General features: G+C 38.9%; 1 protein-coding gene across 1 annotated transcript; it reads left to right on the top strand.

Annotated features, from left to right (window-relative positions):
- Positions 1 to 15,199: 15,199 nt before the first annotated feature.
- Positions 15,200 to 23,421, top strand: LOC311353917 (calpain-11-like; the record flags this gene model as incomplete). Its single annotated transcript, XM_084473712.1, has 21 exons — positions 15,200 to 15,433; positions 15,781 to 15,868; positions 15,978 to 16,093; positions 16,455 to 16,588; positions 16,832 to 17,024; positions 17,104 to 17,178; positions 17,269 to 17,354; positions 17,553 to 17,624; positions 17,732 to 17,889; positions 18,261 to 18,415; positions 18,543 to 18,554; positions 18,731 to 18,927; positions 19,900 to 19,969; positions 20,249 to 20,290; positions 20,512 to 20,569; positions 20,666 to 20,718; positions 20,845 to 20,916; positions 21,033 to 21,111; positions 21,211 to 21,330; positions 23,008 to 23,064; positions 23,213 to 23,421. 20 exons carry the CDS (start codon positions 15,200 to 15,202, stop codon positions 23,046 to 23,048), a joined length of 2,055 nt encoding a protein of 684 aa, XP_084329838.1. The 3' UTR covers positions 23,049 to 23,064; positions 23,213 to 23,421.
- Between the last annotated feature and the right edge of the window lie 1,141 nt (positions 23,422 to 24,562).

The raw sequence follows: 24,562 nt of genomic DNA, 5'->3' as shown, positions 1-24,562 counted from the left end.
TGAAGTCCATCACTCTGTTTTTTTCAATAACTGTAAAAATTTTAAAATGTATCTCCTCCCACAATTTTTGCTCAATTGTCACCAAACTTGGTACAGAGCATCTCCAGACCGTCCTCAACAAAACTTGTTTCTCGGATTTTTGATTAAGCAAAAATTGATCCTACAGTGCATGAAAACGTATGACTGTAAACAGTACTGTAAACGTATACCATAAAATTCTTGATAAATACATTTTCAATCTTCCTGAAAAAAATTGAGAATATTCTGGAGTCATGGTTGATGAAGTTTGGCAAATATCAGAATTTTATCTCAAAAACTGAATTTTTTAGAACATTTTGAATTCTGCTCTCATGGGAACAACTGCAGCCAATGTGAGAGTGGAATTTTTAAACATCATATTTTCTCTTATGAAGCAAAACACTCATTAAAAACAAATCACCAACATTTCCATGCTGTCAAGATGCAATTTATGTATTATCAGATTTTTGTTTAGATGACTGAATTTCTGAAATTTTGACCATTGCCGTAATCACCAGGGTAACCAGACAGCAGCTGTGTCTCGTCAAGTCACATGACACTACTTTTAAAGGCTGTCTGGATTCATGCAACCTTTTCACAAATAGCCACCTAATAAGCAACGCTGTGAGGTAGGTGTTAAGGTCATAATAGAGCCTTCCAGCAATTGGCACAGGCCAGTTATCCAGTTTGCAACATTGAATGTTTATATATCAAGTTCCCTGATAATGAATTGAATGTTCTTCTTTTATACAGACCAAGCACATACCCAATAAGAATGTTCAAGAGGAACTTAACATGTCTTATCAATGATTTGGAGAAGGAAGAAGGTGGTAAAATCATAATGGGAGACTTCAATGATAATATTCTAACTTCATCATCAATTCTGAATATGATGAGCAAATATGGTTACAGACAACATGTTAAGAATGTTACCACTGAGGATGGCACTCATTGATCATATTTATATAAAAGCTGTGCAAAATGTTCATTTGGCCGTACTGCCAACATATTACAGTTTTCACAATGCAATTTCAATTACATTTTTCTAAGTGTATAGATCTGAACTTTTCTTACACATAGACCTTAATTGAACTGTTTTTCATGCTATCGCCAACAGGTACCTCATTGACTGGATGCAGTTTTCAGTACTTCTTCTGAAGTTACCCTTCTACCAGGCTAACCCCTGACTTTCTCTTAAAATCCTATCAGACTAACCCCTGACTTTCCAAACCATGCTAAATGGTGTCAAAACCTGCTGACTTTTTCTCACTATCCTACTAGGCTAACACTTGACTTTCCAAACCATGCTACATGGTGCCAAATCCATGCTACATCATGTTGAAACCTGTTGAAAACAAGCCAATCCATGCTGAACAAAACCAAACCAAACCATTACAAATGGTGCCAAACTGCCAAATCATGCTAAAACCAAACTGAAAAGAAAACTAAACTGGTGTGGATTGGATTATCCCACACTCACTCCCACTCTACTATCTAGCCAGATTTAGCTAGATTTGTGGTGGACCCTGAATCTTGAATCCCATATGCAGTGATGAAAGATTCAGTTCAGCTGACAAATTAGCTGATCTGATCGTCTGAGTGCATTTGAAGTACACTTCGTTTGTTTTTTTGTTTGTTTGATTCATTACTTTGGAAATAAAGACTATAATGCAAAATTCAAAATGACAAGTTGTAATTGTAATTATTGTGTAGTGGTGTCCATTTGCTACAAGAACCAGATTCCTCTTTTTAAGAATACATTACTCTGTTAGCTAATTGCCAAGTGGCAACTCAACAGTAACTTCACAAATTGAGTAAGCCATTCACTGTCATGCAGGCAGATTTGAAACCACTGTTTAAAAAAAAAAAAGCAGTTATCAAGACAAATCTGAAAATACACATATTGCATCTAGACAGCATGGAGATGTTGGGGATTTGTTATTAATGATTAATAATTAATAAATTAATTAAATTAATTAAAATGATTGATTTGCTCCATAACTGAATAACTCATGTCCCATTCTTGTATGGGGAGCGATCCCCATTCCGAAGGGCTGCCATTCCGACAGTCCGCCAATCCGAAGATTTCTGAAGGTCCGTCATTCCGAATTTCCGCTTTGCTTGGGTTTAGGCAATGTAGAAAGGAGTTGGTTAAGTTTAGTAAAAAGAGGCAGGTAGAGGCTAAAAAACTAAATGAAAGAAGTCGTCCCCTCCGGGGATCAAACCCTGCTCCCCTGCGCCAGAGGCAGACACGCTAACCACTATACTACCACAACAAATGTATTTTATGTTAATTCACAGAGGTCCCACTACCGTAATCCCTTCAAAGGCTGACTTTTTTTCAGGTTCGGAATGGCACCCCTTTTTCAAAAAATCATTATGGGCTGGCACTCCGAAACAAAACAACAAAATGTTCTGAATTGTGAGTTCGAGACCCAGCAAGGGTGGTGATGATGATGATGATGATGACAGATCAAAATGTCAGATGTCCTCAACATGAAACACATGACAGTTGTACTGATGGTGGCATCACAGCAAGCCTCTAAATTTAAAAATCCAAATAGCTTGGACTGGACCATGTGCGAAGGCTCCTAACATCTTAGACTCATAGTAGATGTTTGACAAATACATATCAGAATTTTACCTCAAAAACTGATTTTTCTTTTTACTGTGGTTTCAAATCTGCCTGCACGACAGTGAATGGCTTACTCAATTTGTGAAGCCACTGTTGAAATGCCACTTGCCAATTAGCTCAGTGCGATAGACAATGGTCTTTGGTTCCAGAGGTTGTGGGTTCAATCCTCAACTGGTGCAAATTGAACATTATAAGGTCAACTGTCCTGTCTTCCTATTCTCCTGTTTGTTGCTCAGAATTTGCCAAAATTAGCCCGGACCCGACCCATTGCTGCGCAGCAGCTATAATCTTCTTCTTCTTTCTTCTTCCAAGGAAGTCATACTTCCCATGGGTGAAAACTCACCAAACTTTGCACAAAGGTCCAGTCCCATGCCAGATTCACTCAACTCCAAGGACATGTGCCCCCCCCTCCTAGGGGGGGCACAATAAGCGTTTAAATTTAAAAACTTAAAAAATTCCTACCAAACCAACGGTAGATGCTACAGTGTTGAAACTTCACCACAATGTAGCCTCAATACTGCTGAAACTTTAGTCCACTTAAACTCATTACAAATTATGAAGTCCATCACTCTGTTTTTTTCAATAACTGTAAAACTTTTAAAATGTATCTCCTCCCACAATTTTTGCTCAATTGTCACCAAACTTGGTACAAAGCATCTCCAGACCGTCCTCAACAAAACTTGTTTCTCAGATTTTTGATTAAGCAAAAATTGATCCTACAGTGCATGAAAACGTATGACTGTAAACAGTACTGTAAACGTATACCATCAAATTCTTGATAAATACATTTTCAATCTTCCTGGAAAAAATTGAGAATATTCTGGAGTCATGGTTGATGAAGTTTGGCAAATATCAGAATTTTATCTCAAAAACTGAATTTTTGAGAACATTTTGAATTCTGCTCTCATGGGAACAACTGCAGCCAATGTGAGAGTGGAATTTTTAAACATCATATTTTCTCTTATGAAGCAAAACACTTATCATTAAAAACAAATCACCAACATTTCCATGCTGTCAAGATGCAATTTATGTATTATCAGATTTTTGTTTAGATGACTGAATTTCTGAAATTTTGACTGCACGACAGTGAATGGCTTACTCAATTTGTGAAGCCACTGTTGAAATGCCACTTGCCAATTAGCCAATTAGCTCAGTGCGATAGACAATGGTCTTTGGTTCCAGAGGTTGTGGGTGCAATCCTCAACTGGTGCAAATTGAACATTATAAGGTCAACTGTCCTGTCTTCCTATTCTCCTGTTTGTTGCTCAGAATTTGCCAAAATTAGCCCGGACCCGACCCATTGCTGCGCAGCAGCTATAATTAGGTTTAGTTTTCCAACTCCTGCTACCCAAACTTTTAATGCTGACAGATAAAACCCAATTAGTAATGTTACTTTCACAAAAAGTAATCAGTAATAAATGGTGCCTTTCACAAGATTGTAAATAAATACAATCACGACACAACTGGCAAATATGGGTTAATCTTCTGTTTCTGTGCTATGAACATAATGCTTTAATGAATTACTAAAATGAACTAGAGTGAATTAGTGTTGCTAGCGATAGCCTCGCTAGCCTCCACAACGGCGATCCTAACGTTGAAATTGACAGAAGCCGCAGTAACGTCAACTGTTCCGTGATCCAAATTGTCTCCATCCTTCCTGCTCTGGTTGATGTGTGACGTTGATTCTGCAGTGTTCTTATTTAGCCATTTTCGGATATCCATTATTCTTTTTTCGGTAACACTTTACAATAAGGTACACAGAAACGTAGGTAGTTACTGAGGAACGAATGAGTAACGAATGAGTAACGAATGAGTAACGAATGAGTAACGAATGAGGAACGAATGAGTAACGAATGATGAACGACGAAGTGACAATTACTCAGTAACTACTGAGGAGTTACTGGTAAACAGACCAGGGGACTACTGAGGAACGAATGAGTAACGAATGAGGAACGAATGAGTAACGAATGATGAACGACGAAGTGACAGTTACTCAGTAACTACTGAGGAGTTATTGGTAAACAGACCAGGGGACTACTGTATTCGTTACTGAGTAACGAATGATGAACAACCAGGGGCCCTAAAGTGACAGTTACTCAGTAACTACTGAGGAGTTACTGGTAAACAGACCAGGGGACTACTGTATTCGTTACTGAGTAACGAATGATGAACAACCAGGGCCCTAAAGTGACAGTTACTCAGTAACTACTGAGGAGTTACTGGTAAACAGACTAGGGGATACTGTATTAATGAATCATTCTGTGAAATAGCAAACTGACCAATTGATTATGAAAGCAACTGAATTTTCCTGGGATTTCACAATTAGTTAATAAATTAACAAGGCACAGACGGGATGATTGTCATATTTTAATAAAGATATTCACAATACATACATTCATATTCACATTTAAGGTTTATTATGTGGCATTAGTAATGTTGAAGGCTTAAAAGCAATTGTCCACCACTGCAGGGCACGCTTTAAACCTGCCGCCCTTGGTTTCAAGCGCTGTCGAGGGCTGGCTTGGGTCCCACACTGGATCGACTGGTAGAGCTGGATCTGACTGATGAGTTGTTACTCTTTCACGATCCATTCGTTCACCAGTAGTTAAGCTTTATGAATCATTCGTTTACCATTAGTGAAGCTTTTTGTGTACCTTCATGTAAAGTAATGCATCATACTGAGTTGTTACTCTTTCGCGAACCATTCGTTCACCAGTAGTTAAGCTTTATGAATCATTCGTTTACCAGTAGTGACGCTTTTTGTGTACCTTCATGTAAAGTAATGCATCATACTGAGTTGTTACTCTTTCGCGAACCATTCGTTCACCAGTAGTTAAGCTTTATGAATCATTCGTTTACCAGTAGTGAAGCTTTTTGTGTACCTTCATGTAAAGTAATGCATCATACTGAGTTGTTACTCTTTCGCGAACCATTCGTTCACCAGTAGTTAAGCTTTATGAATCATTCGTTTACCAGTAGTGAAGCTTTTTGTGTACCTTCATGTAAAGTAATGCATCATACTGAGTTGTTACTCTTTCGCGAACCATTCGTTCACCAGTAGTTAAGCTTTTTGAACCATTCGTTTACCAGTAGTGAAGCACTTTCGGGTTAGTTATAAAACCCCAAACCACTGATGACAATGAGGGATCTACAGCCACTTTAGTTAAAAATGTATACAACATAGGGAAATATATATACATATACTGCGCTCATGACACATAACATATAACATAATAACAGGATAATATAGAAAATATTAACAATTGAAAACACAAACAGAAACAAAAAAAGGCATTTTAAAATGTAACAAAAAAAGGCACTCTAAAAACAAAACAAAAACCAGCTCTCTTCATCTGACACGGCTGTAGCGATCCATCGCCTCTTCTGGGGTGAGGACTGAAACAAAGAAAATGATAAACATGTATTAACAGTAGTATTTTGTCAGGATGATGGTAGTGATGATGATACCCCTTCAGAAACATTTATATAGAAATTAGAAGATAAAATGAACATACCGTGATATAATACGGCATTACCGTATATGCCTCAAATCATACCGTGATATAAATTGTAGTCCATACCGTACAGCCCTACTGCATACCTTACCTATAAATGTATTTCATCCAGCTGAATAGGGACAATTTGCTCCTCTCAAAAAGTGACCCGCACCTCACTGACTTCCTCGTCGTTTTCCCTCTATGTTTATTACGTCGGCACTGCCTACAGAAGACAACACATTTCTTCATGATAAATATTAATGTTACTGAACTTGAATTTATAACATGACATATCAGTAAACAAAGGAAGTCATCGATAAAAACCGTACCAAAAAAGAATACTTACCACTGCAGTCCGTCAACGTTTGCGTTTTCCTTCATTTTCATGCTCTTTTTGCAGAGTTTGCATTTTATTTTGGCTTTAAGTAACTTCTTCTTTTGGAGCCATTTTTATCAATTTTAATTTCTTTTTAAAAGTCTGTCTTCCCTCAATAAGACTGAGTACTTCAGCGTGCAGGGTCATGATAACTTCGCATCAAACCGTCTTCCTGTCTTGCACATGCGGACCCACAATGCAATTCGGGAGCGTCCCTTGTCGTCGACGGACGTGTACAGTGGGTAGGGGCACGTTATACGCAGATCGTTTTACCCCATGCGTCGGACACGCCCACTCTCTTCCGTCGACGGGCAAGGAGGTCGTGCAGAAGGACTTGACAATGGAGACTCAGCGAAAGAGTAAGAGAAAAAGGCAGCCCACGCAGGCCCGGTTCCAGAACAGAATGCCTTGGGGTGCATCTGAGATTATAGGGGGTGCACCAGTACTATAGTAAAACCAGCTACCCAGCTTCAGTTCAGACTTCGCTTTTTACACTAGGCCTTTCTACCAGTAGATAGACAAGCACTACATGTTGGGACAAAAACATTTACTGTGCTTAAAAGATGGTATCACATCATGTCTTGTGATGTGGAGAACATTTCAGCTGCAACGTTAGCTTATTGATATCCAAGCTTTGGATATGAGAATGAATTAATAATGGTTAAATTAAATCAAATTTGAAAAGGCTCAAGAGGTTCACATACTTTCAAGCAGCACTGTAGCCTTGTGAGACCAAATAATTTAACAACATAAACATAAAACATGCTCACATGTATTTATATAAGTGAACCACTAAATGTCACAAAATAATTTTACATTATCATTCACAAGATAATGCTTGAAATATATCACTTCATGTCTAATACATCTAGATTATATGGAACCTTTTGAATTAAATTACAAAAAAATAGCTTTTCCCTGATATTCTAATATTATGAGATGCACCTTTATGTGAACCACTTAATGTCAATAAGTGCTTATTCTGCTGCCCAAAACTTTTAATGCTGACAGATAAAACCCAATTAGGAATGTTATTTTCACAAAAAGTAATCAGTAATACATAGTGCCTTTCTTAAAGTTCACAAGATTGTAAATAAATACAATCAAAACACAATTGGCAAATATGGGTTCTTATGAACAACACAGTGGCGCCGGCAAAGGCTGCTTGTCCGGGAGTGAGAGCTGCGCCGGCAAAGGCAGCGAGTCGGGCAGGATTGAGCTAGCGTTGCTAGTGCTAGTGTTCACAACGGTTATACTGTCTGATGTATTGGATTCTTTTGCGGTGTTCTTTTTTATTTTCGGATATCCATTGTAAATGCCTAATTGTTGCTGCCGAAGAAGTTTAATGTCACTGACGTGCGCGCCGCCGGACGGGGCGCAGTTCACGCGCACCTGTCATAATAATAATAACGTTCTTATCGGTTTAGTGAGCAAAATAAATGCAGCAAACAACGGTATTTAATGGAACAATTCGTTTTGTGAGCAAGTGTTTTATTTTTTTTTATCATATTTATAAAAAAATTATAATAATTCACTCCCTCCTTTTTTCAATTGAGGGTGCAAACAATTTTTTTGGGGGTGCAATGCATGCTTATGCACCCCCGTAGAACCGGGCCTGAGCCCACGGAAGAGCTTCCACATGTAGAGACAGCCATGTTAGAATGTAAGTACATGCTTTAAAGTTATTTCATTATTAATTGAGAGTGTAATGATTCGGTCACATTGCTTAGCTTCCTAAAATGAGCTAATTTGACATCGTACATCTGTTCTATCACGTATTTTTTGGCCTTGCTAGCTAACCTTGTCACTAACCAATGGATTGCTAGCTGGCTAGATAGCCGACGTTGCAAGCAAATTTTAATTATCTGTCAAACACAAAAGTTTAACTCTTAACTAGGTCAAAAGACCGACGGTTCAACCACTTATCTAATGTTAAATTAGGCGATATGCGATGAAAATGTGGTCCAAGCTTTGAAATTGGACTTGTAAAGTTATTATGTTAGCGCCAGTTACCACGTCTTTGAATAGTTTTTGGAGTTGTTTTTAACTACTAAAAAACCCGAAGACTGCTACATTACACTGTTATAGTGCTATTACGGTAATACCTTTCTCCCTGTTTTTTTTCTTTTCATTTTAGTCCATAGTTACAGTATGTAATGTTAACAACTGAATCTCTCAAACATGTCTTCTACACAATGGACTGCATGTGGAACCATGACAAATGAGTTGATGATGATTTGTCTTAAATCAAAATGACATATGATCATACATATTATTATTACATATTATAACATTAAAGACAATGGATAATGTCATTGCCCAAAGTGAATAAAACCCTTATTTCTTAACTAACTGTATATATATGTTTTTAAGGTATCCATACAATTTTCAAATGAACAAAAACGTCACTCTGTATGCATTCATCAATATCCTTCATAAGGTTTTGAGCCCCTTACACCAACCATTCTTTCTGTGCTCCAAAATGTTACAGCGCCATCGAGTCAGCGGGAACAATCCGAACAGCGCAGTAGCCAAACTGCAGCAGAGGAAGCAGGTAATTAATTTTTTATTTTAAATGTTAAGCATACTTAACAGATATACTCAGATTCATGTGACTGTGAAATGTAGTTGTACACAGTATAATGATTAATAACTGATGAACGTCACTATGAAAACACTATAATAGTGTTATTTTTAAACCTCTTTTCTACTTCCTGGTTTTATGATGTTAAAATAAGGGTGCTCACCTTAACTGGTTGAAGGCTAGTGTCTAGAGGGGATCCAAGACAAGAGGATGCTAGTAATATTTACTCCATTTGTACTTGAACATTGCAGTAACCAAGTATCTACCTTTACATGATATCGTAACCGGAAAGTGCTTTGGGAATGGGAAGGAACTTAGAACAGCAATGACATGAATTAGATTGAGGTCAGTTAAGCCACTTTAAGTTAGTCTACTAAGTAGAAAATAAAAAAGTTTTTGGTTATGGTTATGGTTATGGTCATGGTGCTGGATTAATTGATCAATTCTTACCCATTTCTTTAACGAGCTAGGTGGTCAGCTGGTCCCAAGTCTGCTTATAATATCAAAGCCACGTCTGAACATGACTGTTCAAAGCAGCATAATGGATGAAGCTACAGCAGGAACATGGCTTTCAAATAACACTAAACAATATAATCCACTTATTCTACCACTTGTCTAAACTATACAGTGCTCCCACTTTACTCTCTAGTTGTGCTCATTTGATTTATAATAACCTACTGTTAAAGAGTACAGATAATACTACTTGAATAGACAGTACACTCACAGTACTCTTGATACTACTGGAAATTACAATTTAATAATTATTATTATTATACCTCTGTACATTCATTACTCTAGAATGTAATTTAGAACTAACTTGCCACTATATAACCCTAATACAAGAATAGTATTAATACTAGTAAACCCCTAACCAACTGCACTACCATCATCCTGACAAAATACTACTGTTAATACATGTTTATCATTTTCTTTGTTTCAGTCCTCACCCCAGAAGAGGCGATGGATCGCTACAGCCGTGTCAGATGAAGAGAGCTGGTTTTTGTTTTGTTTTTAGAGTGCCTTTTTTTGTTACATTTTAAAATGCCTTTTTTTGTTTCTGTTTGTGTTTTCAATTGTTAATATTTTCTATATTATCCTGTTATTATGTTATATGTTATGTGTCATGAGCGCAGTATATGTATATATATTTCCCTATGTTGTATACATTTTTAACTAAAGTGGCTGTAGATCCCTCATTGTCATCAACAGTGGTTTGGGGTTTTATAACTAACCCGAAAGTGCTTCACTACTGGTAAACGAATGGTTCAAAAAGCTTAACTACTGGTGAACGAATGGTTCGCGAAAGAGTAACAACTCAGTATGATGCATTACTTTACATGAAGGTACACAAAAAGCTTCACTACTGGTAAACGAATGATTCATAAAGCTTAACTACTGGTGAACGAATGGTTCGCGAAAGAGTAACAACTCAGTATGATGCATTACTTTACATGAAGGTACACAAAAAGCTTCACTACTGGTAAACGAATGATTCATAAAGCTTAACTACTGGTGAACGAATGGTTCGCGAAAGAGTAACAACTCAGTATGATGCATTACTTAACATGAAGGTACACAAAAAGCTTCACTACTGGTAAACGAATGATTCATAAAGCTTAACTACTGGTGAACGAATGGATCGTGAAAGAGTAACAACTCATCAGTCAGATCCAGCTCTACCAGTCGATCCAGTGTGGGACCCAAGCCAGCCCTCGACAGCGCTTGAAACCAAGGGCGGCAGGTTTAAAGCGTGCCCTGCAGTGGTGGACAATTGCTTTTAAGCCTTCAACATTACTAATGCCACATAATAAACCTTAAATGTGAATATGAATGTATGTATTGTGAATATCTTTATTAAAATATGACAATCATCCCGTCTGTGCCTTGTTAATTTATTAACTAATTGTGAAATCCCAGGAAAATTCAGTTGCTTTCATAATCAATTGGTCAGTTTGCTATTTCACAGAATGATTCATTAATACAGTATCCCCTAGTCTGTTTACCAGTAACTCCTCAGTAGTTACTGAGTAACTGTCACTTTAGGGCCCCTGGTTGTTCATCATTCGTTACTCAGTAACGAATACAGTAGTCCCCTGGTCTGTTTACCAGTAACTCCTCAGTAGTTACTGAGTAACTGTCACTTTAGGGCCCCTGGTTGTTCATCATTCGTTACTCAGTAACGAATACAGTAGTCCCCTGGTCTGTTTACCAGTAACTCCTCAGTAGTTACTGAGTAACTGTCACTTCGTCGTTCATCATTCATTACTCATTCGTTCCTCATTCGTTACTCATTCGTTCCTCAGTAGTCCCCTGGTCTGTTTACCAGTAACTCCTCAGTAGTTACTGAGTAACTGTCACTTCGTCGTTCATCATTCGTTACTCATTCGTTCCTCATTCGTTACTCATTCGTTACTCATTCGTTCCTCAGTAACTACCTACGTTTCTGTGTACCTTATTGTAAAGTGTTACCCTTTTTTCAATAGAGGGTGCACACAATTCAATTGGGGTGCAATGCATGCTTATGCACCCCCGTAGAACCGGGCCTGAGGCAACCCAAACTCTCACAGGCGCACCTTAATTACAATCTCTGGCTACGCCCAAACTTTAAGTGCTGGACATATGCTCATTGGATAATAGTTTGCAGGGTGCTTTTAATTACTTCCTTGATATAATGCAATTTACGTATTTTTATTGTTTGCTTTGGCTCTCTTTTTAACGTGCATACAACGTCATTATCGTGGTCTGCACAAACTTGTCATCGTGCGTGTATTCTGCTAACTGCACTGTCCATAACTGTTTGTTAGGACTTCATTTGTAGCCTAGGCTATTTCCTAATTTTTCGTTGATTTAGTGGGCTCGTTTGTGGGAAGTTGCGAATGAGTTTCACGGAGACCGCCGGCACTCAACAGCCAATCACCGTACTGACCGCTTCAAAACTCGTGCATGAGAATCGACGTAAGGGGGCGTTAGGGGGCGGTACTCTTAGTTCACTCTTAGTGATTTATCCTTAGTATGAGTAGGTCTCAGCGGCTTTGTGAATAACTTTTAAGAAAAAACTCCTACGTAAAATGTTTTAGCGTGAGTTAGGAGCACTCCTAGCGGTAAGATAAAAAGCTTTGTGAATACGGCCCCAGGTCATTTTGAAAGTAGCTAGAAGGCCGAAAGTGTGGGCACCCTTGAGCTAGGGCAAGCATTTGCCCTAGCAAAGGCCAGAAAACAGCATTTGTAGTTTGTTTGCTGTTATATTAATGTTCAGAATATCATATGTAGCACCTTTAAGGGTTTTGATGAGTACTGGAATTGTGAAGTGGGTTGAATTAACTGAAAACTATTCAAAAGTACACAATTGCCGTAACTAATTTGAGATAATTAATACCAAGTCACTTCACACCTCAGTTATGTGTGTATTTTAGATGTTTGATGTTTATATCTTTGTAGGAGCCATGAAGGTATTTATTAATGGAAATAGATAATTTCGTGGTTTATATTTGGGTTATTCTGGTTGTTATATTTCATAACTTTTGTTGTTTATTTTGATATCACAGTAATTGGGTAACGATCATGGGCGGTAACATCTAGTTAATATAATCACAGGTGCGCTGGTGCGGGCGGAAGTAATTAAGAAAGAGAGGGTGAGTTACTGGGAGGCCGTATTTTTTGTTGACCGCTGTTTTTGCTTAGATCGCTGTGATCGATTTTCTTCATACTTTGAGCACGTTATGATAAGTTGTCAAACTTCTACAATAAAAACCGGTAAACGGATTCTCTGATCTCAGTGGATATTTTGTTTAGTACAGTGCGTCGGACAATCAGCTTACACCCTACACTCAGCCTCTCAGCGACTGCTTCATTTTGGATACTAGTCGCTACAATCTTTTTTTGTTGTATTCTATTTTTGTATTAATATAGTTCTAACAAATTAATGTGAACAATGTCTCTTTTTCAATAAAAGAAAAAAGAATACTCCAGTAAAGTAGGCTACAGATACAGCATTTTAGTAGGCTACTTAAGTATAGTAGTGAAGTAGTTCTACTTTGTTACTATACATCTGTTATTACACTATTATTATACTGTTATTTAATTTACAGAAGCAACATAATTTACTATTAAACGTCACAAGGCTGCACATGCATTGCAAAGCCATGACAAAAAAAAAAAAAAAATATATATATATATATATATATATATATATATATATTATTATACTATTTAATTTACCTGTTACTTGTTGATAATGCTGCCTAATCAGTCCCTTGTGCGTAAAAATGAAATATGAGGTCTTAATTAAAGGCATATTCTGAGAAATACCTGGGGGCATGATGCTTCTTGTCACGGATGCTTACTGTGTGTCCATAACAAAAACAAAGACCTGTATAGGCATGCAAATGTATGAGGTCTAATTCCCGTCCAAAAAAAGAATAAATGTCGTCAAACAGGAAAAGTGGACATAAACTTCCTTTGACAGACAGAACTTTGACACAACGTTGTTTCTTTGAACAGTCAATATGGGGCGATAGGGGGCTAAACGTTAATATGGGTCGCTTAGGATGACCTGTACAAACAACATATTCTGTCCTTTAGCTTGGAGATCTGACACTGATTCTTTCGCATTTGTATTGCTGATGTTTTTTACTTTAAACCAAAGATTGCATTTCCCAGATTGTGTGGTGTATTTTTCACTTAAACTAGGAGGAAAAAAAAAAGCTTTTTCCCAAATAACGTTGGAGGGTAAGGATAAAACATGTTCAGGTTTTTTTTTCCTTGTTCCAACAGATCCATTTTTGTGCTTAACATGTAATCCAAGTTGTGTCTACTTTCTACTGCTGTTCTTGTTCATGCATGTGCCTGCACAGAAAGTCCTGGTCGAAGGACTGTGGAGACGAGGCCGCTATGAGCTCACCCAGACAGTAATACCTCTCAGGGTTCAAGGCAAAGTCCTACATGAAGTTTAAATTGTGCCTCTCAATTCAAAACCTTTTGCATCTCATTGCTTTTGAAAATAAAACATAAAATATTGAGTATAATTTTTTTTATAAATGAATTCTCTGGTTAAGACATGAACTATGTCACATTATGTGCCTGGATCTTTAAAGGTGAGTTATTCTTACAAAACAGTGATCATATAAAATAAGAATACTATTCCAGAAATCAAACTAGATACCAAACCAGGCAGATTGACCCAAGTCTAGTGAACATGTGTGTCTAGTGTGCAGTTCATGGCTTGGTACGGTATAGTACAGCACAGTAAATATGTAGAAAGGTGCAGAACAAAGAGACAATCTCAATTTGATATCCAAAGAAATATCCATATGATGAATGTACATTTTACATTCCAGAAAACTGTCTCTAATTAGCTAGTGGTGGAAGTTCTACTCTGATGCATACTGAGGAAGCAGTTCAGATGCATTCTGTTGCTGATGCTTATTTAAATTATAAGGTTCCCACCAATGGTGTTTCTGCTGAAACTGACCAAGTCAGTTTTACTTTCACATAAAGTGAGTTTATAACAGCCAGAAGGAAAGCTGTGATGATAACATGGCTATAATTATGGGCTTTCCCTCGAGTTTTACAGTTGCATGTGTCAAATGTTCAGTTGTTGATATGCATTTAGGGTCTTGTTTGGAAGATGGAATGAAATGTATGTATGCATATATCCTATATCCCCCTAGGGAGGTTCAGCCTACAAAGGTCAGCCTAATAGGCTGACATGTTCAGACAGCTCGACTGAAAGGAATGAGCGTAAACACTGCCATTAGTGATTTGCATATAGTTCAAGCAATAAAATGATGGACAGGAACCTGTCAGCCCTCATACCATGGGGCTTTGGGGGCTGAGCCAGCCCATAGATATGGTATGACAGGCACACCTATCTCACATGACCAAAGTATAAATGACGGTTGTTCGGTGCACAAAGACCACTTCCAACTCTCTGGTCTTCAAGAGCTTGCATAGGTAAGTTACAGGTAACTCATTTGAAGGCCTCCTCTGAAGAAGTAGTAGAAGTAGTCCATTTAAGAGAACGGTCTCGCCTATCTCATTACTAATAATAATTAATGTGTGTGTGGCCTCTCTCTACTGTAGCCGTCAACATGCCTGAGGAATGCACCGGAATCATCAACCTGCGCTACACCGAGGGTAGCGTGGGGACTTCCTCCAACCCGGACCTGTACAACCGACAGAACTATGAGAAGCTGAAGCAGACGAGCCTGAGGAGAGGATCTCTGTTTGTGGACTCCACCTTCCCTCCCGATAGCAACTCTCTGGGAGAGGTCCCCGGCATGCAGCAGTGGCAGCGGCAGCAAGTCAAATGGATGCGGCCAATGGTAACTAACAATAAGACGGCTATTATATTCTAGTCTGAAAACCTCATGACTCAATTGTTTTTTTAAATTAAATCCTTCTTATATGCTTACATTTTAATTTGAAGTTATATAGATGTACCAGTGCTGTGCATGGTGGTTTTTAGTCACATTGTTATGCAGCACATTTAGCAGTTGCTCCAATAATGATGCATGCTGTGGTTGTTCTCAGCTTCTCCTTGAAGTCAAGTTCAATGACTGATTGTAGATCATGTATCGGTTTGAGTTTCCAGCTGCAAATCGTCTTTCTACTTTTCTTTATTATGGTTAAGAATTGACTCTTCATAACTTCTCTCTGTGTCCTTCTACAGGACATTGCAAAAGTCATGGGCTTCAAAGGGGAGGTGATGTTTTTAATGGATGGGGCTTCAAGAAAAGACTTTGGTCAAGGCTGGATTGGTAAGCAAATACTCATTGTGATTCAAACAGGCTTGTATGTTAATTACTTTCAACATGAACCACTGCTATTTTGGGTAGGGGATCAAATCTGCCATTTTTTGTTTTCCAGGTAATTGCTGGTTTCTGGCAGCTATTGGCTCACTGACGTTGCATAAAGGGCTGCTAGTGCAAGTTGTACCTTGTAGCCAGTCATTTAAGGAGTATGCTGGGATCTTTCATTTCAGGGTAAGAATGTCCAAATGTCAACATCTTTGAAGGCCTCAGTCAGGACCATCGAGCCACAATAAAAATGTAAAAGCAAAAAAATAAATCTCTGAAGGTAAAATGTAAATCTCAAATGAAAAGTGAACATGAAGAATTCAATTGAGCTCTATTTGCTCGTTCCTTTTCCCATTTGGCAAAAGAAATGCCGTCGCACATAGTATATAAATAAAGAGGCTTGGCCAGCCCACCGCAGGCCGGTCTTAGGGTAAAGGGTGCAATGGCCCTTTAATTCAATGGTTATGATGAATGAAATGGTTTATGCTATAATAGACATCAATAGATGTAAATGATATGATTATTGTTTTGATTCTTCTCTGGCCAGTTCTGGAGGTTTGGCCGGTGGGTGGACATCGTCATTGATGACTTTCTCCCAACATACCAAAATCGGCTACTTTCTGTGAACAGCAAAACTGGACATGAATACTGGGTCCCTCTCCTGGAAAAGGCCTATGCTAAGTATGAAAACAAATCATTAAGATGTCAAGCATTTGTCAAAGTTGGTTACCGTATTGCTTTTTGCTGTGTGTCTGTAATAACCTACAATTTGAAGTGTTTCACTTTATATTCGTTGAGTAAACTATTGGCTCTCTGGACAATACTACACCTTAATACTTACAATACTACACCTTACTGTGTGTGTGTGTGTGTGTGTGTGTGTGTGTGTGTGTGTGTGTGTGTGCGCGCGCGCGCGTGCGTCAGACTTTGTGGTTCATATGCAGACATGCACGCAGGAAACCCAGCTGAGGCTTTCAAGGATTTCTGCGGGGGCGTGTACAAGAACTACGAGCTGAAGAATGAACACAGCCAAGGCCACGACGAGGAGCTGTGGGGCTGTCTGACCAGAGCCACGGACTGCAAGTCCATGATCGGCTGTGGGACCCCTGCAGCCGGGGTACGACCTCACCCTCTGATAGAAGTTACACTTGTCTGCCTCCTGTATATCATTTCTAATCAGGTTCTTTGGGTCACAGGGACAGGCATCGAACACGGTGTCCCGGACCGGCTTGGTGGACTGGCATGCCTACTCAGTCACGGGAGTCACTGAGGTAGCTCCCTGAGATTTGCTTTTTGTGGACTAGCTGCGTGGGTCAAAAGCCTTTTAAAGCAGGTCAATTGTGCTCTTGGTTTCTGTTTAGGTCATCCACAGGGCTGTCACGGTCAGGCTGGTTAGACTGCTGAATCCCTGGGGCCGCCAGGAGTGGAAGGGACAATGGGGCGACAAGTATGAAGCTCCTATATATTAATATTTAGTCAATAGACTGTAGTCATTAGAAAGGGAGGGGTGGGGGCTACTTAGTTGGATGTCTTCTGCCACCTCAGCGCTATTTGTCTACTTAATTCTACACTCTTTTAATTCTACACTCGACATTTAAGCTTTGCAGACACCTATTTTATGGATACACTTCCTTCCATTGTGCAGCTCAGATTTGTGGAATCAAGTGAGCTCTGAAGACAAGGCAAAATGTGTGAAAAGGGAAGATGGAGAGTTCTGGTATGGAATAATGATCATCGTTAAAATCTTGAATAACAACTGCCATTTGCTTCTACTTTTGCTTCCATATGTAATCAGTCCTCTATTTTATTGACTTATTTTTCCAGGATGGAGTTGGAGGACTTCTGTCACAATTTTAGCTACATGTCCATCAGCTGTGAGAACCCCAACTTCATCGATGGGGATCTCAGCTGCCAGTGGAAGTACATGAGCTACAATGGCAGCTGGATCGCTGGGAGCACATCTGGAGGCAGCATCGGGGAATGTAAGCTTGGATTTTCAACTCACAACGCTCTCGCTTTATGAAGTTAAAATATTTGTAAAAAGTGTTGAAACAAAAAGGAAAAGGAAATGTAAAGACGTACTACATTGTTATTATTATGATCATCATCCTACAAGACAGGGGTGCATCAACTTTATTGTAAACAGTACAGACACAATCATGAATTCATATGAAGGTGGGAAACCAATGGGGATGACAGTACTAGTGAGGTCCTGGGAGGGTTGAACCCAGCGCTGATGTTTACGCCCCTTTGCTTCCACACAACTGAGCTGTTATAAGGACACCAACTTTCTAGTTAAAGTTAAGAACACGTTTACAGTGTTGCTAACGGCTTCACTGGCCTCCGACCGCAGCCACCTTCGGCAACAACCCCCAGTTCCGCATCAAGGTGAAAGCACCGGAGGGGGGCAACAAGGGGAAGAACAACCTGCTGCTGTCTCTGATGAGGAAGCCCTGGGGAAACCGCAAACAGGCCAGCCAGGAGTACATCGCCTACAGCATCTTCAAAGTGAGCTGCTGTCTACACCACCATGATGATCACTCATGTTACAGCGCTTTATGACTCTCATTAGGAATGTAACCTCCCATTACTTTATTAACGGGGAACCTATATCCTTTCTGTTCCAATCCTACAGGTCACAGACCAGGTAAGCATGTTCATTTTGAATGTTCAATATTTATAAATACACAAACACACATATATATATATATATATATATATATACAGTATATATATATATATATATATATATATACAGTATATATATGTGTGTGTGAATGAAAACAAATCCAACATTTGTATTCCTTGTGCGGTGTCTTCCAGGCCAATGCAGGGCAACTAGACACTAACTACCTAAGGCGGAACTTGGTGAAGCAAAGCCCATTCAGCCCGAACAGGGAAGTGATGGAGCTCATCAATGTCGAGCCAGGAGAATATGTGGTCGTCCCCTACACTATGTATGTTAACATCAGCGACGAGTTCCTCCTCACAGTCTACACCAAGGCAGGCGTGAAAGCTCAGTAAGTCCACTTAAGACTCTCCTACAGTAGTATATTGTAACATTGACTCCTCCAGACAAGGACGCAGGGTGGTGGGGTTTCTTGTACGGTTTGCATCTAATGATACATGGCTTGCATGTTGCCATGCAGGAGATACAGAGTGTGTGTGGTGATGGCTGGTTTAACCTGTTGCTCACTGATCAATATGCAACAGGTGTGCAGCCTCTCCCAGCCCCAAAGTCCAATCAGACTGGGCTAGGTGAGGCTGCTTAAACCAGCCATCATCCACACACACTCCACATACCCCCAAACACCAAACGAAAACAAGTGTATCACTGTCCATGGCTACACGGCACCTAGGTGGCTGCCACACTCCTCCTAGGTGACTCTACTGGGCTCCCCCACAAGGAGGCCGGGTGGTGGCGCTAATATGAATACCCAGAGAGAGAGAGGGCCAGAGTGATTCTTGGTGTGATCTGATCTTTGTGTGTTAAAGAACGGGTTTAGGGTTGGAGTTCAACTTCTACTGGTTCCACTGTTGTTATTTGAAGGACCTTGGCCGAACAGAAAAGAACATATTTGAAGCAGATTTACAACAGGCCAATCCTCTATAGCTCCCTCTGTAGTGCAGTACTATTCATGTGCTTCCACTCAGATAACAGGGAGCTTTTTGGCTCATGTTTTCCTTTCTCAACCTGACGATACAAAGAATCGCTAGACCAGAAGAAGAATGAATTCTCTTCTCAATCCCTAGTTTCTTCTGATATCGTGTAAGTTCAGTCTGTACTATTGAGTTCACTCAAGTCAGGAGGGCATCTGGTGACCAGATGCCAGATGCCATACCAAGGTGAATTACATTTGTGATAACAACATTATCACATTATCACAAATAATTCACCTTTATGGATTTGGTTCAGCCCCAACCCAATATTGAAACCACTAGTGAAACATGTGGTTCTTTATAAAAAAAAAACTCTCCTCTGTTCGTTCCAGTGAAGATGAACATGAACATGATGACCATGAACACAGTGATGAGGAACCAGAAGAGGGAGTGACCCCCACGGTAAGAACAAGAAATGGGGGGGAAATCTAAACCCTAGAAAATAAGTGGAGCACATAATTTATAATGCCAATTATCTACCTGCCAGGTAAACAGATTAGTTGCCCACAGAGGAAGCCCTCAGTAGTTTTAATTTTGTTTCAGCGTAACATGAAATTAAATTTGAAATTCTTAGGTTACTTTTTCGTCACCCTGTTTTTAATGGGTGGGTTCAGTTTTTCAATTTCTTTGTCAGCTGAGATTATATAGTCTTTAATTGGTTTAATTTATTTCATTCCCAAGGCAACTGATGACAAGGGTCTGTTCAGACGCTACTCTGAAGGGGTGAGTTCTATCTGTCTAATTTCTCTAGAACTATAAGGAAAACTTGATAAAACTTTAAGTTTGAGATTAATCGTTATCTTAAAATCGTAAAGTCTATAAATGATACCCATGCAACTATTTAGATCTGTCCATATACAGAAACCTTCATCCATGTCCGTTCTCTGTCGATAACTCCATCAGTCTGAATTGTTTCTAAATACATTATCTTTCTCTCTCTTTAGAACAGGGAACTCAACGCCGAACAGCTTAAGCGTCTCCTCAACGACTCCCTCCTCAACGGTGAGCCGATCAGCACTTCTGTCACTTATGTCAACATGTCCACATACTTCCCATTATTCTTATTGAACGTGTTGTTTATGTTTGTTGCTTCTAAAGGAAAGAACGGTTTTGACCTGACCGCTTGCAGATCCATTCTGGGCCTTTCTAACGTAAAGTAGACCAAATGAAACCATTCTGCTCCTCACATTCCTCCTTTCTCCTTTGCTGTCATTTTAATGGTAGAATAAATGAGGGTGTGATTGAGGCCAACTTGGGGCATTTGTTTTTGTGTTCAGCCACGGGGCTTCCAAAACAAGATCGACTATCCCGCCTTCAAGAAACTATGGAAGAAGTTAGTCGAGTACAAGGTAGCGACTCTGATATCAATCATGTACACTCCATCTCCCAATGAGTCTCTTTGGATTTTGATCCACTCTGCATTCAAGCTCCTAATGAATCCCCCGTGATGATTCTCCTGTAACAGGAACTCTTCCAGAGCTTGGACACGGATGGCTCTGGGGCGATGTCCATCACCGAGGCCATGAATGCAGTGTCCACTAGAGGTTCACTACTATGTACACAAACTAATTAAGTTGATTAAAAAAAAATGAACAGAAACTTTAGGCCAACATTTGTTCTCTCTTTCCCTCGTGTTCCACCAGGATTGTCTGTGGACACCCAAACCCTCATGGCTGTCGTGTTCACGTATTCCGGCATGCTCGATGACGTTCCGCTGGAGGGCTTTGTGCCTCTGATGTTACAGCTGGAGAGCAGCACGGACAGTGAGTAGTGCTCATACTAATACTAATACTAATACGATACTAAAACTAATACTAATACTACGAGGATACTGTATCATAGCCTCTGATGTTACAGCTGGGGAGCAGCAATAGTGAGTAGTGTGATACTAAGGGGTTAGTATGAATACTAATACTAAGGGGTTGGTGTATCATAGCCTAAGGGGTTAGTACTAATACTATACTAATAACTAATACTATACTAATACTAATACCAAGGGGTTAGTGTATCATAACTTAAGGGTTTAGTTCTTATCCTAATACTTGCTAATAATACTATACTAATGCTAAGGGGTTAGTTTATTGTTTTAATTGTTTTAATTTAACCTTTATTTAACCAGGGAGAAATCACATTGATATAGATATCTCTTTTACAAGTGAGCCCTGGCCAAGGTAGCAGCACACAATTAACATAGGACCGACAAAGGTAATCAATAGAGACATTAAACAAATTCAGAAATGAAAAACAATTAAAAACAGGAGCAGACAATTTGAAATGTTTGGTTGAGATATGACTTAAACTCAGTAAGTGAAATGAAAGCAGTAAGTTTGAGTGATTTCTGAATCTCATTCCAAGCAACTGGTGCACTATAAGTAAAAGCAGTCTTTCCAAACTCTGCCTTTATCAATGGAACATGTAATTGAATATACCTACTTGAATGCAGATTATACTCCTGTCTATTGAATGTTAAAAGACTAATTATGTACAAAGGAAGCTGGCCAACTACAGCCTTGAACACAGGTATTAGCCAATGCTTGTGTCTTATGAAGTGAGGGCCAATCAACCATTTCATTTAGTGTGCAGTGATGAGTGGAGTGATTTGCATGAGTTATAAATCTTAGAGCAGTGTGATATGCAGAGTTTAAGGACTGCAGAAGAGCCTTGGTGGTATGTCTGTAAAAAACATCTCCATAGTCTAAAACAGGTTTAAAAAAAAAGCCACCAGTTTTCAAGTATATCATAACCGAAGGGGTTAGTTCTTATCCTAATATGAATACTTGCTAATAACTAATACTAATACTAAGGGGTTAGTGTATCATAACCTAATGGGTTAGTTCTTATCCTAATACGAATACTTGATAATAACTAATACTATACTCATACTAATACTAAGGGGTTAGTGTGTCATAGCCTATCATACACTAACTTGAATTATTACTTAATGCCTTTAAACTGTAACTGTGATTAAGGTCTTTATAAATCAGATGTACTTAGCATGAACACTAAGGACTAGATGTTAAAGGGGCAGAGCACGTTGGTTGGGTCCCCACTAAGAACTACATGTTAAAGGGACAGAGCACATTGGCTGGGTCCCCATGAAATGGTTAAAGGTGCAGTGTGTAGAATTTAGTGGCATCTAGGGGAATATAATAAGTATGTTTTAATAAGTGCTTAATCCCATGAAAGTAAGGATGGTTGTGTTTTTGTTACCTTATATCTAAAGGGAGCTCCTCCTTCACAGAGCCACCATGTTGCTACAGTAGCCCAGAACTGACAAACGGTTCTTCAGAGAAGGGGTTTAAGAAAGATAGTGTTTTAGCCTGAGAGTTGTAGGAACGAGGGGGTGTGTTATCCCCATGGCTATGACCCATTTGGGATCACTTTTTACTACCGTTGTTGTATAGGACTGTTATAATGTGTGTGGTGTGTTTAAATTACAGATCAAAACAACACCATTACTACTTATTACTACTACTATTAACTTTGGAAGTGACGAGGTAAGTATTTAAGACCATGTCATCCTTTATAAACTTTGGTCAATGAATTATATATAATATTATAATATAATAAAATGTAAAAAAAATTATAATGATTGCTGCATAATTGAGTTTACTCTAACTTCTCAATATTCTTCCTTTATTTCAGGGTACCAACCCAATAAGTATGCCTGATGAAGTGGTTTAGTAGAAAAGTGTGCTGCTATATTCTTTATAACATCAGAAGCACGTTATTATCAAGGTAATTAGTGGGTCCATATAGAAGGGATTTCAGGTCACTGATGAAGTGGTTTAGTAGAAAAGTGTGCTGCTATATTCTTTATAACATCAGAAGCACGTTATTATTACAAGGTAATTAGTGGGTCCATATAGAAGGGATTTCAGGTCAAAGAGCATCAGTTGTCACCCCCTGGTTTTCTGCCACTCGATCCTCCAGATTGCCCCCTGGTGGCCAATAAATGCTGTATGTTTCTAACCTGAAGGTATGTCTCCGGCTCTCTTATTCCCCCGGCCACCAGTAGATTCCATTTGGTTGAACATTGCCCGACTCTTTAGGTCTACATTCACTCTGACTTTGTTCATTGGCTCTTTCTTTTTTTTGACCATATATTCATACATTAAGGTTAACAGACCTGAAAGGACAGTCTCTTTTTGTCGTATCATCTCGATGCTGCGTGAGCAGGGGACAAATGTGAGCTGAACATTTTTTAACAATAAAGAAGCTAAAAATAATACAGTAGACTGTAGCCAATAGTCATACTAGCCAAGAGTGACAGTTACCAAGAGTGACAGTAATGACTGTAGCCAATAGTGACAGTAATGACAGTTGTCAATAGTCATAGTAGCCAAGAGTGAGTTACCAAGAGTGACAGTAATGACAGTTGTCGATAGTGATAGTAGCCAAGAGTGACAGTAATGACAGTTGTCAATGGTGATAGTAGTGAAGAGGAGTATGAAGAGGAGTTACAGGAATGACAGTTGTCAATAGTGATAGTAGCCAAGAGTGAGTTACCAAGAGTGACAGTAATGACAGTTGTCAATAGTGAATTGTTCCTTAAGTAAAACAACCAACTAACTAGTGTGTAGAAGTGTTCAATAAATTGTATTTATTATATTCAGAATGATATAATGTTGGCATTTATCTAATAATAAAAGTGATGTAATGTACAGGTATGTGTTTAAATCACAGGTAAAGATGAATCAATTTGATGCTGAAAGCTACAGCTATATACATTTATTATTAAATGATTTATGATAAAGCCATACTGGTATTGATAGTGGTTACATAATTCAAAATTACATAAATGTTACTATATCAGTCATTTAATTAAGGAAAACTTCAATCAAGGGAGAAATGCCATGCAAGTCAAATGGTGTAAAAGTGGAGTCTGAAATGCTGTACTTTTAATGATTTAGAATTATAACACCAGATAGGTTGTTTTCTCTGGCTAGAACTGACTGGAGTGTGGGTGGATGAGGGCTGATTTAAGCAGCCTCA

This window comes from Micromesistius poutassou (assembly GCF_964030765.1).
Source record: "Micromesistius poutassou genome assembly, chromosome: 10".
Taxonomy (NCBI): Eukaryota; Metazoa; Chordata; class Actinopteri; order Gadiformes; family Gadidae; genus Micromesistius; species Micromesistius poutassou.
Note: the sequence above shows the minus strand (reverse complement) of the source record. Positions and strands in the feature narration are given on the sequence as shown.